Genomic DNA, 22,923 nt, shown 5'->3' with positions numbered 1-22,923 from the left:
ACAAATTCTTTTTCTCCCAAGACAATTCAGGCCTTATTACATGGGGTCAAGCAAGATGGGCTGGCTTCTGCTCCAGGTGGGGAGGGAGCACAGTGCACCAGAGCTGGGTGTTGGAGCCCGAGTAGGGTGAGGTGGAGACAAACGAGGGGTCCATGTGGTGGTGGGGGGCACAGTCTGGTTTTTACAGTCCACGCAAGGTAAGGAGAGGGGTCCACACAGCAGGTAGAGGTGTCAGAGCCCAGTCAATTCCATCTTTAGAAATTTATCCTACATTTCCAACCTTCACTATATTGCTTTATACTAGACTCATTGCCCACCTCTGCCTCCGTTTGTAGGTTATTGTCCAGGAGACTTAAAAAAAAAAAAAAAAGAAAAGAAAAACCAAGTGCCATTGAGTCAATTCTCACTCATAGCGACCCTATAGGACAGAGTAGAACTGCCCCATGGGGTTTCCAAGGAACGCCTGGTAGATTCAAACTCTCAACATTTTGGTTAGCGGCTATGGCACTTAACCACTACACCACCAGGGTTTCCCCCAGGAGACTTAGGTACTGTAAAATACTCCTCTGGAACCCAAGAGTTTGTTTAGATACACAGGTGTTATGGATTGAATTGTGTCCCCCAAAATATGTATTAGAATCCTAACCGCTATACCCATGAATGTAATACCATTTGGGAATAGGGTTTTCTCCGTTATGTTAATAAGGCCATATTAGTGTAGAATGATCACTTCTGAGTTATAAAAAAAGAACAGATTAGACACAGAAGTAAGCACAAACGGGGTTGGAGGGTGGAAGAAGGTGCCACTGCCACACGAAAATTCTCAAGGAACTGAGGAGAGCCAGGGCTACAGAAGCTGAGACAAGGATATTCCCCCAGAGCGGATAGAGAGCCTTCCCCCATAGCAGTGCCCTGAATTTGGACTTCTAGCCTCCTAAACTGTGAGAAAACTAATTTCTATTCTTTAAAGCCAAAAAAGAAAGAAAAAGAAACTTATCCTACAGATAAAGTTGAAAGTTGTATAAGGCTGGGAAGATGTATTTTATTGTAGTACTGTTTATACCACCAAAAAACTGCAAACAGAGATGTTTATCATTTGGAGGTTGATTATATAAATTATGGAAAAACTATAAATGAGATATTAGGGAGCCCTTAGAAAGAATACAAAAAAAGATATATACGTACTTTTGAAGAAAGGTGAACAACTATATACATGGCAATTTATTAATGTTATATACATTAAGATTCCTTTTGTTGAAAATTAAAAGAATATGTAAATGAATAATTTCTTTTGTAAGAATGAGAACAAAACTGGCTCCTCTGAGGCGGAGGTTAAAGATGTCCCAAACGTCCAGCTTCTCCAAACTGCTGTACCACTCCATCATCTCTAATACCAGCTCCTGCCCCTCCCCTCAGTACTCTCCCTCCAGTCTTTGGTTTTGGTAATGTGCTGCAACATCTCACTCAATTCACGGACCCTGACTTAAGTGGTTAAGTGGCTTATTAGGGAAGTAACAGGGTACGTCTCAGGATCAGATTCAACTTGGAAGTAACAGGAACAACTCAGGATACAGTTATTGGATCAGAACAGCTTCTTGCCCTCTGCCACAGGGGCCAGCTAGGAGCCTTCTGCTCACAGGCCCTACTCAGGGTCTTCTCAGGCTCAAGTGTTACAGCTCCTCCCTCAGGGGTGGCGGGGGGCAAGCCCCACCACAGCCATCTGGGGCTGCTGTAGCTCTTGCTGCTGCTGCTGCTGCTGCACCCCATCTCTTGCTATCTTCAGTGTTACAGCTGCTTCTTTCTCCCCATGTCTCCCTCTAAAACCTATGTCAGGGAAGCTGGTTATACAGGAAGCTCCTTATCAGTTTCAAGGCTGCCCCCACCCACCAGCAAGACCACAAATGAAGCAATCCCCTACAAGGGTTCCATGCACCTTATTTGCATTAGCAGACTATTCAGTCCCCACACACCTTATTTGCACAGTCCCATCCAATAATTTTGTGGGAGTTATAAGACAATACATGGCGAGAAGGGCCATATTAAGTAATTCACCTCACTGCAATATGTTTGGAAGCGAAAGTGCCCACGTGGAGGCATACCATAGAACACAGGTTAAGAGCAGCACCGAAGTGCTGCCTTGACTTCCCTTCACATGGTGATGCAGAGTCTGCTGCAGGAACCATGAGAGCTTATTAGTAAAAACTCCTTAAAATATAAATGCACAGATCATTGGTTTAAGTTCTTTCAGAACAGATACGTAAGCCCTGATTTAAAATACTGTGCCCTGACAAGTAATGAATGTTCCAGATATGGCAGGGTCATACCCGCTTAAGGACCCTGGCCACCAAGAAGAGCTTCACTGTGATGTGCTGAAACTGCTCCCTCCCTGCTCCAGCCACCATCTTGCATCTCATAAAATTCTGAATCCCTGGTTAATTAACCTAACCTTACAATGGGCATATGTTTTCAGTCTCTTTCCACCAATGCCTAGCCCACTTAAATACTGCAGTTGTGAGATTGGCTAAAAGGGTGTCAGGAAGCCAAGAGAGGTGAGCTGAGGATCCCCACGTGGAGGACCCACAGCACATGACATAGGACTATTGAGTCATCAAGGCCATGTTCTGTGAAGAAGTTGTGGCCATAGTGTTTGTCCACTGTCCCCTACCCGAACTGGTTAGGCACAGTGGAGAGTAATCCGAGTCAAGCGCTAGTGTTAACAGGAGGCGTATCCCTGGCTTCTCCTAAATATACTGGCAATAGCAATGGAAAGTCAACTTCAGAGGGAGTTAAAGAGCCAGGGGAACAGGGAAGGCCCTGAGGATGCCCCTCAAAGCCCCACCAGATGCCAGTCAGTAAATTTCCAGACAAAACAAATTAGACAACTTTCAGGGTTCTGGATGCGGGAGGAGGTAAGCATGGAGCTGGGAAATGATTTAACTCTTTCTGGAAAAATGGCTAAAATACATTTTGTTTTGTTTTTTGGGTTGGGGAGGAACGTGATAAGATCACAGGAAGAAAAATGTTAGTCAAGATATTGCTATTAACTGATAGCATTTCAGGTGTAACATCCTTGAATTAATCTTTGTTTTTAGAGGAAAAAAGGCCTCCTGGAAAATAAGCTGGAACCTAGGACCTCCATGGTTTGTGCTCATTAAAGTTTTTTTAAGCTAGAAATTAGTAATTTTAAAAATACCTACCACCAGAGGACAGGGTCTGAAAAATAACTTCTTTTGGAATGACATCTAAATTCAAATGGCCTCAAGACCATTTAACTATTGGTAAATAACTTCTGTATCTGAACCCTGGTGGTGAAGTGGTTAAGAGCGTGGCTGCTAACCAAAAGGCTGGTAGCTTGAATCCACCAGCTACTGGCAGTTCTACTCTGTCCTATGAGTCAGAATTAACTCAACAGCAATGGGTTTGGTATCTCATTGTTTTGTGCAAGGGAGAAGACGACCTTTTTGGATGAGAGACCAACAGAAACAAAATGGGGTGGATGGCCCATTGCTTATTAAGGTTTTCCTTCATGCTTTCTTTTCCCCTCCCTTCTTATTCTCCTCTTGCACCTCCTTTGAGTTGAATAGGAACTGAATTCACTCTGTAGTCTTTCCCATACTCCACATCTATAAGATACAAGACCTTTAATAAGTTTCGTGAGTTTTATTTTTCTAGGAATTTCCTCAGTTAATCTAAAATTTCTTATTGGCCTAAAATTATGTCATGTTATTGTTTTAATGGCTAGCGTTTGTAACGTCAAACTTAGAAATTCTCTGAGGCCCAAACTGTTGCAACAGGGAATTTTCTTAGAAGGAGGTCTCTTCAAACACGAGGAATGACAGTTTTATAATGGGAAAGAGACAAAAGCAGCAGAGTACCCACTAAAATTTTGGTGGGCTTTGGTCAGGTAGATACTGCAATCTAACGGAAATGAGTTAATTATTTGGCTCATTTTAGTCTATTACATTCTGTTTTAGGAATTGTTGACTCAAGGAATTTAGAGGGAGTTACTCTCTCAGTTATCAAGGAGAAAGGTCGGGGGGTCAGTGTATGTTCAGAGAATAGTTCTCTATGGTCCCCTTTTTATTCCTGTCTTTGGCTATTTCTGCTTTCTTGATCAAGCTTACCAGAGGATTGTCAATTTTATTAGTCTTTTTACAAAACGAACAAACACATGTTTGGCTTTTTTGATCCTCTGTATTGTGTTTTTCTATTCATTTCTGCACTATATTACTTCCTTACTTTAGGAATTTGTGATTGTTTTAACTTTTTGAGATGGTGCGTGGGTGACTAATTACCAGGTTTTCTGACTTTCTAAAATACCTTTTTTAGGCTATGCATTTCTAAGTGCTGCTTAAGTGGAACCCTGGTGGCGCAGTGGTTACGAGCTCAACTGCTAACCTAAAGGTTGGCAGTTCAAACCCACCAGCCATTCCTTGGGAGAAAGCCATGGCAATCTGCTTCTGTAAAGATTACAGCCTTGGAAACCCTATGTGGCAGTTCTACTCTATCCTATAGGGTTGCTCAGTTGGAATCGGCTTGATGGCAATGGTTTTTTAAACTGCTTAAGCTACATCCCACTGGTTTTGATATTATTTTCATTATCATTCAGTTCTTTGAACTCTGATTTATTTAGAATTGTATTTGTAAATTTCTGAACATAATGGGAGGTGCTAAGTATGTTTTAAATTCTTAATTTCTAGCTTAGTTGCATGGTCAGAGAACATACTGTGTATGATTTCAGTCCTTTCAATTTTGTCAAGACTTGCTTTATGGTCCAGTATGTAATATTTTTCAAAATGTTTCATGTGTATATATCTTGTTAATTATATTGTTCAATTATACATCTTTACTATTTTTTAGTCTGCTTATGCTATTAATTACTGAGAGGTGTCGAAAGACTTCCATTGGGATTATGGATTTGTGTATCTCTCCTGTTTTGTAAATTTTTGCCAACCTTTTGAACCATATTATTAGATAGTAACTGTTGTATCTTCCCAGTGTTTTCTTTCTCTGAACATTTTGTCTTAAAGCAATGACCCCCTTTATCTCTACGAGTGGTTTGTTTTAAACTATTTTGTCTAATATTAATAGTTTTTATTGCACTAGTTTTTATTACTATTTAATTCATATAGTGTCTTTCCATTCTTTTACTTCCAAATTTTGTCTGTCTCTTGTAAAGCAGCATAGAGTGGGATTTTGTACTTTTGTAATAGTTCGTGGGTGGCACAAGCAGTTAAGAGCTGAAAGGTTGGCAGTTCAAGTCTACCCTGAGGCATCTTGAAAGTAAGGCCTCATGACCTACTCCCCCAAAAATCAGCCATTGAAAACCCTATGGAGCGCAACTCTACTCTGAAACATATAGGGCCAGAGTAGGAATGTACTTAATACCAGCTGGTTTGGTTTTTTTTGTACTTTCGTCCTATCTGACAATCCTTGTCATTTAAGAAAATTACACTGAATGTAAATATTATTTTTGACTTAAAATCTACCATCTTTGTTTTGTCTCACCAGTTTTTTTTGCCTTTTTGTTGATTTTAAAAATATTTTTTCCTCTACTAGTACTGAAATTACACACTATTTTGATTACCCTAGATTTATGATATGCATAAAATTCATCAAAACCTTTACCGTCTACTGAAAAATGTACACTGTAGAATACCTCAAATCTATTTATGCCTTCTTATGTTGTCTGGCATTTTAAGTCTGTCTTATTTTAACCACTCTGGATTTTTATTGTTTCATATAAAATGTTCGTTTATATTTGCACATATTTCCCACTCTCTTTGCTCATCATTTCTTTTTGCAACTCCGAATCACTTTCCTTCTGTATTAGGTGTGTTATTTAGAATTTCTTAGTGAGGATCTGCAGGGATGAATTTTGTTTTTATTTTAAAGTGTGTTTGTCCTCATTCTTGAAAGATACTTCCATTGGGTATAAAAAATTCTAGGTTGACAGTTCTATATCCGGGTAGATGATTCATTCGTTTTTTGATTTTCATTGTTGCTATTGAGAAGTCTAACATTTCTTTCTAAGGTAATTTGTTTTTAACCTGTTTTTAACATTTGTTTTTTCCTTTCTGCAGTTACAATATGTGTACTGAAGGTGTAATTAAAAAAAAAAAATTATCCTGCTGTCATGGATTGAATTGTGTCCTCACCAAAATTTGTGTCAACTTTGTTAGGCCATGATTCCCAGTATTATGTGTTTGTCCTCCTTTTTGTGACTGTAATTTTATGTTGAGAGGATTAGGGTGGGATTGTGACACCACCCTTACTCAGGTCCCCTCTCTGATCCTAGGTAAAGGGAGTTTCCCTGGGGTGTGGCCTGCACCACCTTCTCTCTCTCAAGAGATAAAAGGAAAAGGAAGCAGAGAGTTGGGGACCTCATACCACCAAGACAGCAACACCAGGAGCAGAACACGTCCTTTGAACACAGGGTCCCTGTACCTGAGAAGCTCCTCGACCAGGGGAAGATTGAGGACAAAGACCTTCCAGACAGAAAGCCTTCCCTTGGGGAGCCGACGCCCTGAATTTGGACTTGTAACTTACTAGGCTGTGCAAAATTAATTTCTCTGTTAAAGCGATCCATTTGTGGTATTTCTGTTATGGCAGCACTAGATGACCAAGACACGTGCTTTATGTTCTTTGCGCTTTTAAATGTGCAAACCATATTTTCCATCAGTTCTGGAAAATTCACAGCCCCATTCCCTTTGCTCCATTCTGTCCACTTCTGAGATCAAATGTTAAACCTCTCATTGAAGCCTTGAAGTTCCGATTGGCTCTTTTTTAAATGTGTAATTTTACTTCTAATAATTTTCTGCTCCCTATGTTTTCAATTAAAAAAAAAGTCTTTAAACATTTTAAGAACTGCTTTCACAAATGTACTTCATACACTATGTTAAGTCTATGTCGGTCTGTTCTTTTCTGCTGGTTTTCATTCGTGGTGCCTTTTTTCCCTTTATGTGCCTGGTTACCTTTGACTGCTTGCTGGTCATTGTCCCTGAAAAAAATATTTATGGGGGCTACCTAGATTAAAGGCTTCTTCCAAGTTTTATTTTTTTTCTGCCAGGTCTCAGGTTGTGTTAAGGGCTGCCAGGATATTTTCTTCCAGTGCTCTACTCAGTAACAAAGCAGCTGTCTCCACTGCCCCCTGAGGTCAGGGGAGGGGTGGGTTTAGATCTGCTTTATTTTATACTAAGAGTGTAGCACTTTGGGGACCCTGTTTAACATTGGAAAGGTCTCCTTTAAAAATCACTTCCCTGGGCGGCCAGGCCCTGATCTTCTGTCCCTGTCATCCACTGTAGCTTGTGAACTGGCACCCAAATGTGGTGTTCTTCTCTCTGATCACAGGACCCCATTCTAAAGCTGTCCTGAGATTACCCGCTGTCTTTTCAGTTTCAATGTGCTCTTAGGAGGGCTATCTATCTATGGAATCCTTTTCATTGTTTTTGATGGGAAACTGACTCAAACAACCTAGCCTATCTTTGCCAAAAAGTCTTGTCCCGCCGTTTCTACGTATGTTACCTCTTTCCTAGATTTTTTTTTTTTTTCCATTTTGGCCTTTATAAAGCTCAGTTTTAAAATAAATTTATATTTTGGTTCTATCCTTCTAGTGACTGCCTGTGACATTTTACTATACATATTTAATAAAATCTAGATTTAACCAATACCTGACCCTCCTCCCACATAATGCAAGCACTTTAGGCCATTTTTATGCAGCTTCCAAGTTATCTACTATCGTCTAATATTTCAAGTGTCTTTAGCCCTACAAACTAGACACTATTAATTTTTTTATACAGTGTTTGATTTACCTACATGTTACCAACTTTATTTCATATATCATTATTCTAAAAGGTGGGGACTGGGGGGAGGCTAAACCAGCTTGAGTCCTGAAGAGGACCTGAGGGGATGCAGCCACATCAGCTCACTGGATCCATGCCATGATGTTTGCCTGGGGTGGCTTCAGAACCAGAGACCCATCCATGTCCTGGATCAACCCAAGCGGCATGTATCTGCCCCTCAGTAGCACTCAAGGCCCAGCAAGAGGCCCTTCAGTCCATTTCCTGTGCACCAGAAGGTGTAGGTCCTCAGGGGTTCCTCATCCTGAGTCAGTGGTGGCAAAAGGCAGAGAATGTCCCTGGGCGCAGAACAAAGAAGCACTCTGAATCCCCATCTGGATGGTGGCCATTCTTTCCTTTGTTATTTAACTTGTTTTCCCCAAAAGTAGGTCGTGTTTTAGGTCCAGATGGAGCTCAAGTACACGTGTGCAGGGTGGACCTCAAGCCACCGGCACACCCATTGCCCTGGCTCACGTGGAGTACATGGAAACTTCAGGTAACCTGATGGTTGAATTCAGAGCTGGTCTCATCTTCAGCAAAAGGGAAGATCAATCTGGGCCCTGCGGACCACTGGGAATCAATGCAGAGAAGAACAGAGAGCAAGTGTGGTCACAACACTCCTAAGTGGAGTCACAGAAATGTTCTTTCCTTCTTTTCCTATCTTCACACGTTCTCTTTCCCCCTCTCTCCATCTATCAAACTTACCGTAAAGAGTGTGCATTTTGGAGCCAGAAAGAATTTACTTAGAATTCATTCTCCAATGAACTGGCTCCACTCTGAGTACTCTTGGACAGGTTACTTAACTCTCAGAAGAGTCCCCTTCTACTCTTTGAGTTACCTAGTTAGCACCTTTATAACTAGTTAACAAATGTTTCATGTTAACTTCTGTTCTATCAGAAACAGTTTCTGTGTGGTGACTGATCACTCATACAGCCTATCCCTTCCCACAAGTTATAATCTAGTCCAAGTATGAGAATCACAAGGCTTACGTGGGCCACTCAACTCCTGGTGGAGTACCACCTAACTTCTCATGAATCCTATGCTAGCCCTGTGGGATGATACCCTGGCTCCCCTCCCTGATCTGGATACTGCTCCATCTCAAGTAAGTCATAGCCTGTTTACCTTTGAGGAATTTCTTTATTGGACTTCCACCTTACCTCACCATAACTATGTAGCCTTCAGGGCACAGTAAGCCCTGAACAAAGTATTCATAATTATTTTACAACAGACAAAATACATACGAGTGCATGAAATCCTTACAAAAACACATTCCAAAACAAACACTTAACAGGATTAATTATAATGCATGAATTTCCTCAATTACTGGTAGCTACTTAGCCTTTTAGCTCCTGCAGTGAAATGCCCTCCCTTCCCGCATTCCTATTTACAAAATCCCTGAATTAATTCTTTCTGTTGTGTAAGGTGTGAAATCATGTTGAGGATGTGTTCCATATTTATTGAATGTGCTGAAATCCAGTCCAGGGTAGAACTTTTTATTATAGCATAAAGTGTGAATACCACCTTTAAATTAAACTTTTCACCTTCGTTAGACATTCATCGTCTCTTGAGGGGATCCATTTGAAATTTCTAAAAAGTTTCACTAATTCAACTAGTGTATTACAACATTAGGAGCCCTGGTAGCATAGTGGTTTAATGCTTGGCTGCTAACTGAAAGGTCAGCAGTTTGAACCCACAAGCCGCTCTGCAGGAGAAAGATGTGGCAGTCTGCTTCCATAAAGATTACAGCCTTGGAAACCCTATGGGGCAGTTCTACTCTGTCCTATAGGGTCACTATGAGTCAGAATCGACTCGGCGGCGTCGCATTTTTTACTACAAGAGCACTTTACAGTCAACTTGCATTTTTTAAGTGTAACTCTCCTATCTCCTGACAAATTTATAGTAGTTTACACCTTTTATTTTTCTGCCACTGAAATCCCGATTTTGTTTCACAAGTTGTCATTATCCTCCCCAACTCATTCAATTATACCAAGTTCATACTTCATGATCACTACTATCAAATATATCCCCTGAAGCCAGTCTCTCCCTGAATTTACCTTTTGGAAGCCCTTCTTGGGCTTTTCCACTGATCGATATATAATTGAGATTCAAAGCTATACCCAAATTGCCTATATCTCTATTCACAAAATTTACCCAAATATGAACTTTCTGATGGTAATTATGTGATTCCTAACTGAAGTCCTTTCATCATCCATGTGTTTTCTTTTATGTCCAGAAATGTCTATGCTTATTTTGAAGATTCTTTTCACATTCCATCACCTTGAGAGGTTGTAATCCCAACATAAACTATTTTATATTCTATAAGGGCTCAACTACCTTAACATTGAAAGCCTTTCTTGTTGACATGACTTAGAATCACATTGGAAAGATTACTCATGATCATCTAGAATAATTTCATTTACACTGTGTAAATTATAAGCCATGAATAAGGATCTCAGACATTCTTACATTCACAAGGTTTTTCTTTCCTTTGAGCTCTTTGACTTGGTACGCTCTACCTTCTACAGAGATAGTCTCATCCTGGTCCCATCCAGAACATTCCCTCCCTCGAGGGTTCTCTTCTGTGATGTGTTACTATGACTTCCCACATATGTCACACTATGGGTTCTTTTATGCTTGGTAAGATTTGATCTGATATTAAAAGCCTTCCCACACTCATTACATCTATATGGCTTCTTTCCAGTATGGATCCTTTTGTGTTGGTCAAGGACTGACCTATAATTGAAGGATTTCCCACACTCACAATTATAGGGCTGCTCCCCACGGTGGATGCTTTTGTGGTTGATAAGACTTGAGTGTGAGATATATGCCTTCTCACACTCATCACATTCATAGGGTTTCTCACCTGTATGAATCCTTTTATGCACTGTGAGGCCTGAGCTGTTCCTGAAGGCCTTCCCACACCAGTCACATACATAGGGCTTCTCCCCCGTGTGGATCCTCTTGTGTTGAGAAAGGAGTGAACTGTAACTGAAAGATTTCCCACACTCGACACATTTAAAGGGTTTCTCCCCAAGATGGACTCTTTTATGACTTATAAGAGTTCTACTTGAGAAAAAAGCTTTTCCACATTCATCACACGTAAAGGGTGTCTTGCCAGGGTGGGTACTTTTATGGTTAATAAGGCTTGAGTGTGATATGTAGGCTTTTCCACACACATCACATTCATAGGGCTTCTCCCCAGTATGGATTCTTTTATGTACTTTAAGGCTTGAGTTGTTTCTGAAGACCTTCTCACACCTGTCACATTCAAAGGGTTTCTCTCTAGTGTGGACCCTTTTGTGCTGAGAAAGGAGTGAGGTGTAATTAAAAGATTTCTCACACACATCACATTTGAAGGGCTTTTCCCCAAGATGAATTTTTTTGTGGTTTATTAGGGTTCGGTATGTGATGAAGGCTTTCTCACACTCATCACACTTGTAGGGCTTCTCCCCAGGATGTACACTTTTATGATTTATAAGGCTTGAGAGCGAGATGTAGGCTTTCCCACATTCTTCACATTTGTAAGGTCTCTCCCCAGTATGGATTCGTTTATGTACTTTAAGGCCTGAATTATTTCTGAAGGCTTTTCCACACTCATCACACCCAAAGGGTTTCTCTCTAGTATGAATCCTTTTATGTTGCTCAAGGGCAGAGCTATAGTTGAAGGATTTCTCACAATAGCTACATTTATAGGGCTTCTCCCCAAGATGGATTCCTTTGTGATTTTTAAGGCTAGAGCGTGAGATATAGGCTTTCCCACACAAATCACATTTATAAGGTTTTTCCCCAGTATGGATCCTTCTGTGGACTTTGAGGCCTGAATTGTTTCTGAAGGTTTTCCCACACACATCACATACGTAAGGTCTCTCTCCAGTGTGAATGGTTTTATGCTGAAGAAGAAGTGAGTTATAACTGAAGGATTTTCCACACTCCTTACATTCGTGGGCTTTTTTCCCAGGGTGAATGCTTTTATGGACTGCAAGGCCTGAGCTATAGCTGAAGGCTTTGCCACACACATCACACTTATAAGGTTTTTCTCCTGTGTGGATCCGTTTATGTACTATAAGGCCTGAGCTGTTCCTGAAGGCCTTCCCACACTCATCACATTCATAAGGTTTCTCTCCAGTGTGGATGACTTTATGTTGAATAAGAAGAGAACTATAATTAAAAGACTTCTCACACTCATCACATTTATAGGGTTTATCTCCAAAGTGGATGCTTTTATGGTTTAGAAGTGTTCTGCAAGTAATGAAAGCCTTCCCACACTCATCACATTCATAGGGCTTCTCACCCGTGTGGATTCTTTTGTGGACTCTAAGGCCAGAACTATTACTAAAGGTTTTTCCACAGATGTCGCATTCGTAGGGCTTCTCCCCTGTATGGATCCTTTTGTGGACTCTGAGACCCGAGCTGTTCCTGAAGGCCTTCCCACACTCACCACATTCGTAGGGCTTCTCCCCAGTGTGGATTCTTTTATGTTGGTCCAAAACAGAGCTATAATTGAAGGATTTTCCACACTCATCACACTTACAGTTCTTCTCTCCAGAATGGGTGCTTTTGTGGTTTATAAGGCTGGAGTAGGACATGTAGGCTTTCCCACATTCCTCACACTTGTACGGCTTCTCCCCAGTATGGATCCGTTTGTGGACTCGAAGGCTTGAGCTGCTCCGGAAAGTCCCTCCACAGTCATCACACTCATAGCGTTTTTCTCCAGTGTGCATAATTTTATGTTGAACAAGGCGGGAATTGTATTTGAAGGATTTCCCACATTCATCACATTTGTGTGATTTCTTAACAGTACTGGTTTTCTGCTGTAGACTGGGTTGAGAGTTTCCATTAATGTTCTCCACACATTTCCCTTGTTCACTGTTTTCCTGTTCTACAGAGACAGTTTTACGTGTAACTTGTTTTGAACTCAAACGTAAGCTATTCTCAGATGCCTCATTTTCCTGTTCTGTCTTTATATTTGCCATGTTCTTAGCTTTACCAATCTTTTCCCTGATGCCACTTTTCTCTTCCTTCATTCTTTTTCCCTCAGTCTTTTCCAGTTGATTCTCTACCTTGCTATCCCAATCATAAGCTTCACCAACTTTAGATTCCTGCATATAATCTTTGTGAAGACCTTCCATTTTTGGCCACTTAGAGTCTGCATTTCCAAAATTTTCACACTTTTCAGTTGATTCCTCAGGCTCAGTGCTCCTCGTCTTCAAATGTGACACTAAACCAAGAAAACGAAAATTATACCTGTTCACTTTGTTTAGAAGAAATTGAAAGAGTTACATCAAAATTCACTCATTTACTTGACAAATATTTATTGAGTGCAAGCTGTGTAATAGGCACCATTTTATGCACTAGGAATACAGCAGTGGACATGCCAAAATTTCTGCCTCAGTAGAGATGACGTTAAAATGTTAGAGCCCAGAATTTTCAATGGAGCAAAGAGCTTTTCTATTCTTGCATAACAGCTTAACATGAAGGGCTGGTTGAAAATGGGTTAAAATCATACACGGAACTAATGTGTAACATCTTTTTTTTTTTTTAAACAATGCCATTCAGTTACGGAAAAACAAACAGAAGGTATAAGAAATCTCTGAATAGGAGAACAAAAAAAAATTAATAGGTTATATAAAAGTTCGGAGCCCTGGTGGCATAGCCTGACTCCTAGCCAAAAGGTCAACAGTTCAAATCCACCAGCTGCTCCTTGGAAACTCTACGGGGCAGTTCTACTCTGTCCAACAGGGTCACTGTGAGTCAGAACCGACTCAATGGTACCTAACAACAACAATGTAAAAGTTAGGAAGACATAATCAGCAGGAGACAGATAAAACTAAAGAAGAGGAAAAATTTACTACCTGGGTGGTGATGTCAGGGAAATAGTTATGAAATCACGAGGATGGCAAGATCAGAGCAGGGAAAGAAAGCAAGCTGCAACTACCTGGAGTTGGTCTGGCCTCCTGAACTTTACCTCCAAGAAAAACACTGACCTTCAAAGTGGGCAGTCCCCACTTATCATCAGAGAGGAACTCTATATAGAAGAACAGTTTGCCCTACCTGGGAAAGAGGCTTTCATTCCTACTTATGAACAGGCTAACTGCAGCCACGGCATATCAAAGATTGAAATAAAAAATACAAACCATCTAGCAAAAGAAGTAATACTGCCTAGGTTCAAATACCTAACTGTGTGGCCTTGATAAAGTTACTCAACCTTTTTGTGCCACAGTTTCCTCAGCTGTAAAATAAGGACAACAGGATTGTTACGAATATTAAATGAGGTAACAAAGCATTTAGAACAATGCCTGTCACTATAGTACTATATAAATATTATTTATTTTAGTATTCATTATAGTATTATAATTGTTAAGAACAATTATATTGGATCAGGTTGGAACCTGGGCATAAAGCACAGGAGTCATGGAAGGTAAGGTCTTTCACAAAGCAGATTTTAGGGCCCAGGCAGGGACTCTCTGTTCATACATCACACCTTGAAAGAACACTATACATACCTGGTACTCCATCAGCATCTACTAACAGAGAAAGAACAAAAGAAACAGTTCCAAGCCAGTTATCCCCCAATCTTAGATGACTAGATACCTACGATGAGACTCAGTTAAAATCTGGATCGCCCTCTCCTAAATGGGTATCAGATTCTGTTGTCAGGAATCTGGAATCCTGTCAATGCTACTTAGAAATTCTGTATGTGGATATGTGAGGAAGAAGCAAGGGCAATATAAGAAAAATAAGATACACACTTTTGAGTAAACATATAAAAAGAATCACACTCAACGATCCAACTTATGCTTATGGAAATGATTACTCTGAATTAAAATTTACAAAACGGCTAAGAAGGCTAGGCACACAGGATATCATCAGGAAAATGAAATAAAGCATCACTCAGCAGACATTAAAACAAAGGTAGTTTGGCTGAGAGTATCACAAAATTATGCATTAATTATGCATCATCAGAGGTCAACAAGGAATCATGGCACATCCTAGTTTACCTACCCCCCTTTCATTATTACTTTGAACAGGGCAGTCCATGTCAGTTCAAATGTGAGGGCTACTGGGTAGGCAGTAGAATTCCAAAATCATCAACAGCACCACACCTTTTATCTGTGCTCTGAATCCTGCTCCCACACCACATCGGGGGCCCTGTTCCATCCATTTCGGCCTTGGCCCCTCAACCTCTACTGGCTCTCAGTCCACAGGACAGAAAGATGATCGAGTTCCTATAGTCATAATACCAAATCTCCAAAACACAAGTGCGTGCATACACACACACACGCACACACACACTTGCTAGGGGGAAAAAAGAGAGCTCTGAGGGGAGACTAGCCATACCAGATATTAAAGTATACTACAAAGCCCCTGCAATTAAAATAACGTGGTGCTACAACTGGACCAAACTAAAAGCAAATAAGTTTCCTGAATAAACCAAATGCTTCAAAGGCCACAGTAGCAGGGACGAGGGTTTGGGGACCATGGTTTCTGATGACATCTAAGTCAATTAGCATAATAAAATCTATCTAGAAAACATTCTGCATTCCACTTTGGTGACTGCTGTTCGGGGTCTTAAATGTTAGCAAGCGGCCATCTAAGATGCATCAATTGGTCTCACCCCACCTGCAGCAAAGGAGAATGGAGAACACCAAAGACACAAAGTAATTATAAGCCCAACAGACAAAAAGGGCTACATTAATCAGGGACTACACCAGCCTGAGACCAGAAGAACCAGATGGTGCCCAGCTACAACCAATCAGGGAACACAACAGAGAATCCCTGATGGAGCAGAAGAGCAGTGGGATGCAGACCTCAAATTCTCATAAAAAGACCAGACTTAATGGTCTGACTGAGACTAGAAGGTCATGGTCCCCAGACCTTCTGTTAGCCCAAGACAGGAACCATTCCCAAAGCCAACTCTTCAGACAGGGATTGGACTGGACTATAGGATAGAAAATGATGCTGGTGAGCAGTGAGCTTCTTGGATCAAGTGGACACATGAGACTATGTGGGCAGCTCCTGTCTGGAGGGGAAATGAGAAGGCAGAGGGGGGCTGAATGGACACGAAAACAGAGAGAGGAGAGAAGGAGTGTGCTGTCTCATTAGGGGGAGAGCAACTAGGAGTATATAAACCAAAAAGAAAAAGAAAAAAACCCAGTGCCATCGAGTCGATTCCGACTCACAGCAACCCTATAGGACAGAGAAGAACTGCCCCCACAGAGTTTCCAAGGAGTGCCTGGCAGATTCAAACTGCTGACCTCTTGGTTACCAGCCGTAGCACTTAACCACTACGCCACCAGGGTTTCAGGAGTATATAGCAAGGTGTATATAAATTTTTGTATGAGAGACTGACTTGATTTGAAACTTTCACTTGAAGCACAATAAAAGTAAAAATAACATGGTACTGATGTATGAATAGATAGACTATAGAATAGACCAGAAAGTCCAGAAATAGACTCAACTGCATATATAAATCAAGTATATGATAAAGATGGCATCTCAAACTACTAGAGCAAAGATGGTCTTTTTAATAGTGTTCAAACAATTATAATGCTATTTGGGAAAAGGCAAATTACATCCATGCCTTATACCATACATAGGGAATAAACTCCAAATACAGCACAGATCTAAATATAAACAAGTGAAGCTATACAAGGACCAGAAGAAAACATGGATGAATGCCTACATAACCTAGGTATAGGGAAAAGCCTTCTAACTATGACACAGATGCAATAAAATTGATAAACTTGACTATATAAAAAGAAACTTGCATGGCAAAAAACACAACAGGCAAAATTGAGAGCCTAATCACAAAGTGGAAGAAAATATTTTTAACATAAGCCATATATGAAGGGATATCTATAACAAATATTTTTGAAAAACTTAAGAAAAACAGAAGGAGCAAAAGATATGAACAATTAATAAAAAGAAATACTGAAATGATCCTTTAATACGGGAAAAGATACTCAATTTCACTTATAAGAGAAATGTAAATTAGTAACTACACTAAAATACCATTTCTCCTCTGTCAGACTGGCAAATATTCAAAAGTTAAGTAACACACTGTTGGTGAGGCTGTGGACATAGAGGAACTCCCATACATTGTTGGGAATGTGAATTAGTATAACTCCTATCGAGGGGAATTTGCCAATATCTAACAAAACCATGTATGCAGAAATCCCACTTCTAAGAATTTTTACTGAAGATACACTTCCAACAATACAAAAGTACATTATGTACAAAGTTATTCATTATAGCATTATTTCTAATTTCAAAATCTTTTAAAGGCTACCTATACATCCAAGCATGTAAGACTGGTCGAATAAACTATTGGCACCTATACACAATGGAGTACCAAAAAAGAATGAGGAAGATCTCTGAATTGTTATGAAGCAATTTCCAGGATATATTGCAAAGTTAAAAAAACAAATTGAAAAAGAGCACATATACTACACTTTGTGTATGAAAGAAAAAAAATTAGAAAACATTCATACATTTGCTTCTCTTTACAGTAAGGATAAACCAGAAAACAGCAAAGTTCGCTATCTACGAGGGGTGGGGAGGGAGGCAGAAGGGAGAAGACACTTTGAGTATAGCTTTTTGTTTAGTTTTTAACTATGAAAGCATGACAATGTTCTGCATATTCAAAAAATAAATCAATGAAACAGGGAAAGGGTTGAGCAAAACACCAAAAACAGAAAGCAAACAGAAACAAATGAACCCATTTTTGTTTCACACCAATAGCATAATCACTTGGGGGGAGAGGAATAAAGAAACAATCCAAGTAATTTAGGAACATAGTATTTGATTATATACTACACATGCTCAGTCTTGGGAAGGCTGGTAGATGGGATGGGATGGGGTGGGGTGGGGTGGGGTGGGATGGGGTGGAAGAATGGCAATCAAATCCTGTACTCTTTTTAGCAGGTTTGTTTTCTGTAGTGGTATGGACAAAGGAATTCTTAAGTAATTTTAGATGTATCACGGGGCTACTATTGAGAGCAAGGATTCTCCAGGAGGAAGAGACAAAGAAATTATGGAACAGAAAGCAAGAAAAACTCTGTGGATATGAATTGGAAGGAACGGTGTGTATTCTCATGATTTCTAAAATATGTATTACGTGTGTATGCACGAGTGAACATGTATATGGATGTATATATATATATTTTTATATGTATGCGTACAAAGAGGCCTGGTGGCACAGCAGTTAAGTGCTTGGTCACTGACCAAAAGGTCGGCAGTTAAAACCCACCAGCTGCTCCACGGGAGAAAGATGTGGCAGTCTGCATCCATAAAGATTATAGCCTTGGAAACTCCATGGAGCAGTTCTACTCTGTTCAAGAGGGTCGCTATGAGTCAGAATCGATTCAGAGCAATAGGTTTGGGTTTTGGTTTATATGTGTACAAATTTACATGCACGTATTTCCTAGCTCTGTTAATAAGCACATCAAGCATCCTGTTCTTGGTCTGGCTATACTACCATTTACCATATCCTGCTAAAAGGAACCAGAGAAATGGCTTATTCCAGGGTTGGGGCAGGGTATATACAAAATGAGCTGGGATATCTTATGTTAGCAAGTAAGGAGATGCTCAAAAAAAAAAAAAAGAAAGAAGCATGTCCCAAGAACACAAAAGCCAGCCTGAATCCCTGATTTAGGCACCATGATAATTAAAGTTATGAATTATAAACCATTCAAAAAATAAGATTCCATGAGTCCCTGTGAACACTAAACAAACAGGGGAAAAAAGGAGACCTCTCGCTTACAGCAGCTTACAGCTGATAAAGGTAGAGGGACTGGTAGAGGTGGAAAATAGGCATTTTTAGCTATCAGAGTAAAGACTAGATAGGGAAGAATCAACAATAGATTCTAAATCTAGGGAGAAATTTTGATAAAGACTTAAAATGTTCTTCTATCAAATGCTTAATAGTCACAAGGGGAAAAAAAAGTAAACACAGTGAAGAAATTAGACCATGTTCTAATATTTCAGGTGTTCTAAATTAACATCACCAATGTGGGCAGATGGTCGTCATGTGCTTCCAGAAGTGACATCTGAGGAACACGTATCATCTATGAGAATGCATAACCTGAACTGAATCACAGGAAACACGAGTAAATCCAAAATGAAGAACATTCTACTAAAAAGGGGTGGTGGTGGTAGAAGATGAACTGTATTCTTCGAAAGTATTATTCTCATAAAAGACAAGGAAAGGCTGTGGAAATGTTCCAGATTAAAGATTAAGGAGACTTGACCACTAAATTCAGTATCTAATCTCCACAGGATCTGTCCTAGAGAGAAAACTGGCCACCTGTCAAACGACAAAATTGGAATATGGATGGTAAATGAGACAAAAGTATTATCAACCTTAAATTTACTAAAGTCGACAACTCTACTGTACTTATGTAAGAGAATACTGATATACTTAGGAAATTCTCCCTGAAGTATTTAGGGGTAAAAAGACATTATGTATGTAAGCTACCCTCAAGTGGTTTAGAGGAAAATGAATAAAAGAGAGCACCAAACCAAACGAAACCCAGTGCCATCGAGTCGATTCCGATTCATAGCAGTCCTATAGGCCAGAGTAGGACTACCCCATAGAGTTTTCAAGGAGCACCTGGTGGATTTGAACTGCAGACCCTTTGGTTAGCAGTCGTAGCACTGAGCCACTACACCACCAGGGTTTCCAAAGAGAGCACAGACGAAGTAAAATGTTAGCTATAGGTGAATCTATGGAGCCCTGGTGACGTAGTTAAGGTCCTCGGTTGCTGACCAAAAGGTTTGTGGTTCAAACATACCAGTCACTCCACAGGAAAAAGATGTGGTAGTCTGCTTCCATAAAGATCACAGCCTTGGAAACCCTAAGGGGCATTTCTACTGTGTCCCATAGGGTCACTATGACTTGGACTTGACTTGATAGCAATAGCTTTTTTTTTTTTTTTTGGTTTATAGGTGAATCTGAGTAGTTTCTTTTCTTTCTATTCTTGAAATTTTCTTTATATTTGAAATTATTTCTAAATAAAAAGCTTCCAAAATATCAAAAGGTAAATTTAAAATTCCCTCAACTACACCTCCAGGTACTGCTTTCACCATCCTACCTCCCCTTCACAGTTGTGTATTCAAACAGTGGTCTTCAATCTCATCTCCCTCGCACCTCATCTACTGAAACAGATTTCTTCCACTCAGGCCACGCTGCATTAGGTGCTTAGCGCTAGCTTCTTCAAGGCCAGATGCTTACTCCCCAGCCAGCAGCCCCTTGGATGTTCCTGGCCCTCTGGTTTCATCTTGAATTTTTTCTTTAACTTCATCTGTATGCCAAGGATTAGCAAACTTTTTCTGTAAAAGGTCAGATAGCAAATATTTCAGGCTTTGTGGGCCACATAAGACTCTGCTGCTTATTTTTCTTTTTCTGGGCTGTGGGGGTGGGTGGGAGTGGAGACTTAATATTCCTTTAAAAATGTAAAAACCATTCTTAGCTTGCAGGCCCTACAAAAACAGACCTTAGACCAAGCAGTTTGTCAACTTGTGTTAGAATACCAAGGAATAAGAGTTAATTGAGGATGGTGTGTTAATGGTATTGTGGCTATGTCACAAACGTGAAGCTGATGTAGCAGAATACTGATAATTGTTCTATCTGGGTGATGGGTATATGGCAAATAATTGTACTAGTATCCTTCCCTGTGTATTTAAAATTTTCATAATTAAAAAAAAAAAAACACTCATACTGGTTGCAGTGGGAGAATGGATGGGGGGCAGCATTAAGTTCTAGAGGTGGGGGGGGAGCTTTGTGGCTCAGCGATTAAGAGCTCATCCGCTAACCAAAAGGTCCACAGGCCAAATCTACCAGCCGATCCTTGGAAACTCCGTGGAGCAGTTCTACACTGTCTCATAGGGTCGCTATGAGTCAGAATCAACTCGAAGGCAACGGTTTTGGTTTGGTAGCAGAGAAGAGATTTCTAGTTACCCTGTGACACAAGGTAAGCAAAGAAGAGTTTCCCAAAAAGCAGCTGAGAAATTTTCTGAAGCTAAAAGGGAGTGGGGGGAACTGGTTTGAAGAGTCATTGATAAAATTAGTCTATTAGGCTAGTGTAAGACTAACCATTACAAACAAAAGTCTCAGGAGAGAAAAGCTACTTAGTTTTATTTGTTTAAACACTCTCCAGTGAGTTATGGTAATACTGATTTGGTATATTTAACAATCTACCAATAACTGACTGAGTTAATGTAAAACAAAAATTATTTTATGATTGAGTCCTTTCTTTAGGACTTGCCCAGCTACAACCTTGTAAAATGTCACTGAGTACCTAACTGTTTGAAGTTACAAAAAACTGGAAAAAACCCAAATGTCCCCAAATACATCAAACAAACTATGGCATATGCAGAACTTCCAAAACATCCAAACAAGGCCAATCCAATACCACAGTGTATTAAAAATAATAATAAAAAGAAGCTTTCTGTGTTCTTATACGTAAAGATCTCAAGAGTATATTAAGTTAAAGAAACAAGAGACAGAAAGGAAATTAACTACGTTCCTATTTACTAGTATTTGCATACAGAAACCATAGAAGGATACAATGACTAAAACAAACAAAAGTGGTTACAAGGGGCAGGCCCTAGGAAGATGGATAATCGAAACGGAAAGGAGCTTTTTCACTGATATCGTTTATGTTTTTAATACCGAAACTATAAGAATGTATTGCATATTTTAAAAAATGCATTAAACAAACAAAAAGCCTCATCGTTTCAAAAAGAAAACACTATTGGTGGTCACCAAGTCCAAACGTCTCGGAGCAGCACACACAGCTCTGGCACTCCCAGTTCCCGAAGGCTGCCCTGGGTCCTGGAGTCTCCTAGACTTCCTCTCCCTACCTTCTCACCCTGCAGGGCTCACAGCAGGCTGCCTCCTCTGGATGCACCCTTGACCATACACAGGCGACCTCCGGGAAATGTCTCCCGAGGGCTCGATCAATACTTGCAGCAGGAATCGCTCAACACTCCCCATCCAAAAACAAAAAAAAGGGGGGGGGAGGGGAGCGAATCGGATCACCCTTACACCCCTAAAGGTGTGATGGAGAGGTCCCTCTGGCGCTCGTATTCATTCTCAAAACCCAGGGCCAAACTCAACTGCGGCGGGGGCGTGAAAAGGGGATTATTTTAAAGCGCTAGTTTTCAGGGTTTCCCTCAGGCCCCAGAGAGCTGAGAACAGCTGAGGAACACGGGAGCAGAGCCCCAATCCTTCTCCGGACATCGGGCAGTCCCAACCCGACCCTAGTCCGCTCGGCCGGCCGGAGTTGGTGGCCACAGAGAGCCCAGTAGGCTACAGGAGTGCATCCTACACACCTCGGCCAGCTCGAGGTCTTCCCTTCCCTCTCCTCCCCCTGAACGCACCTCCTGAGATATCTGTGGAGGGGGCGCGCCCCCTCCCAGATCCCGCCCGAGGTCAAAGGGACAGTCTGGACTTGGCCAAGAGGGGAAAGGCGTGGCACGCAAGGGACCGGAACGGCAGCGCGGGCGTCCGCGGACTCACGTACTGGTTGTGGCGGCGCCGCGGGTGCCCGGCCGCCGGCGGGACAAAAGCACTGACGGCCCGGCCGGAAGAACCCGCCTCGGCTCCGGTCCACTTCCGAGTCTTCTCTGGGACTTTGGAGGTCTGACTCTACTGTATTCCCAGGCGTCCAACTCGTTCAGGCACGTGAGCTGTGGCGCGCTCCGATGACGCCAACAGGGAGGGCTGGTCTTTACTTCAACTACTACTTATTCAGTGTTCGATTCGTGCGCGCTTTCGGGAGGCAGCATAAGAATTACATACGAAGCTTCCTGTTTGGGGACGCTGCATTTCGGGGAGGGGTGCAGGGGGGACAGACAATAAGGTAAATAAATGGATCGGTAGAATACATAAATACCTAACGACAGACCTATGTGCCGGGAGGATCTGAGGGGAAGCGAAAGAAAGCGCAGTGTCTGGAGGACCCCTATCCACTTTCTCGAGGGAGTCCCTGTTGGTAGCCGGCGCGGCAGCTGGGTGGGGGTAGAGTTTCAGCTCCTTCGCGATCGTGCGGGGAACCTCAGACCCGGTCGGGGTAAAGGAAGA

The 22,923-nt window shown here is 41.1% G+C and overlaps 1 protein-coding gene across 4 annotated transcripts; it reads right to left on the bottom strand.

The window, feature by feature from the left end:
• Window positions 1–1,163: 1,163 nt before the first annotated feature.
• On the bottom strand, window positions 1,164–22,468 carry ZFP62 (ZFP62 zinc finger protein). Of its 4 annotated transcripts, XM_049874498.1 has the most exons (3): window positions 22,364–22,460; window positions 19,987–20,168; window positions 1,164–13,056 (listed from the first exon to the last, which is right to left on the bottom strand). In XM_049874498.1, the coding sequence occupies exon 3, from the start codon at window positions 12,965–12,967 to the stop codon at window positions 10,358–10,360; it is 2,610 nt and encodes an 869-aa protein (XP_049730455.1). In that variant the 5' UTR covers window positions 12,968–13,056; window positions 19,987–20,168; window positions 22,364–22,460; the 3' UTR covers window positions 1,164–10,357. The 4 variants fall into 4 exon arrangements, with proteins under 4 accessions (XP_049730455.1, XP_049730453.1, XP_049730454.1 ...); XM_049874496.1 differs by lacking the exon at window positions 19,987–20,168 and having other exon boundaries at window positions 22,364–22,468; XM_049874497.1 differs by lacking the exon at window positions 19,987–20,168 and having other exon boundaries at window positions 22,221–22,460.
• Window positions 22,469–22,923: the final 455 nt, after the last annotated feature.

This window comes from Elephas maximus, chromosome 2 (genome assembly GCF_024166365.1).
Source record: "Elephas maximus indicus isolate mEleMax1 chromosome 2, mEleMax1 primary haplotype, whole genome shotgun sequence".
Classification (NCBI taxonomy): domain Eukaryota; kingdom Metazoa; phylum Chordata; class Mammalia; order Proboscidea; family Elephantidae; genus Elephas; species Elephas maximus.
Note: the sequence above shows the minus strand (reverse complement) of the source record. Positions and strands in the feature narration are given on the sequence as shown.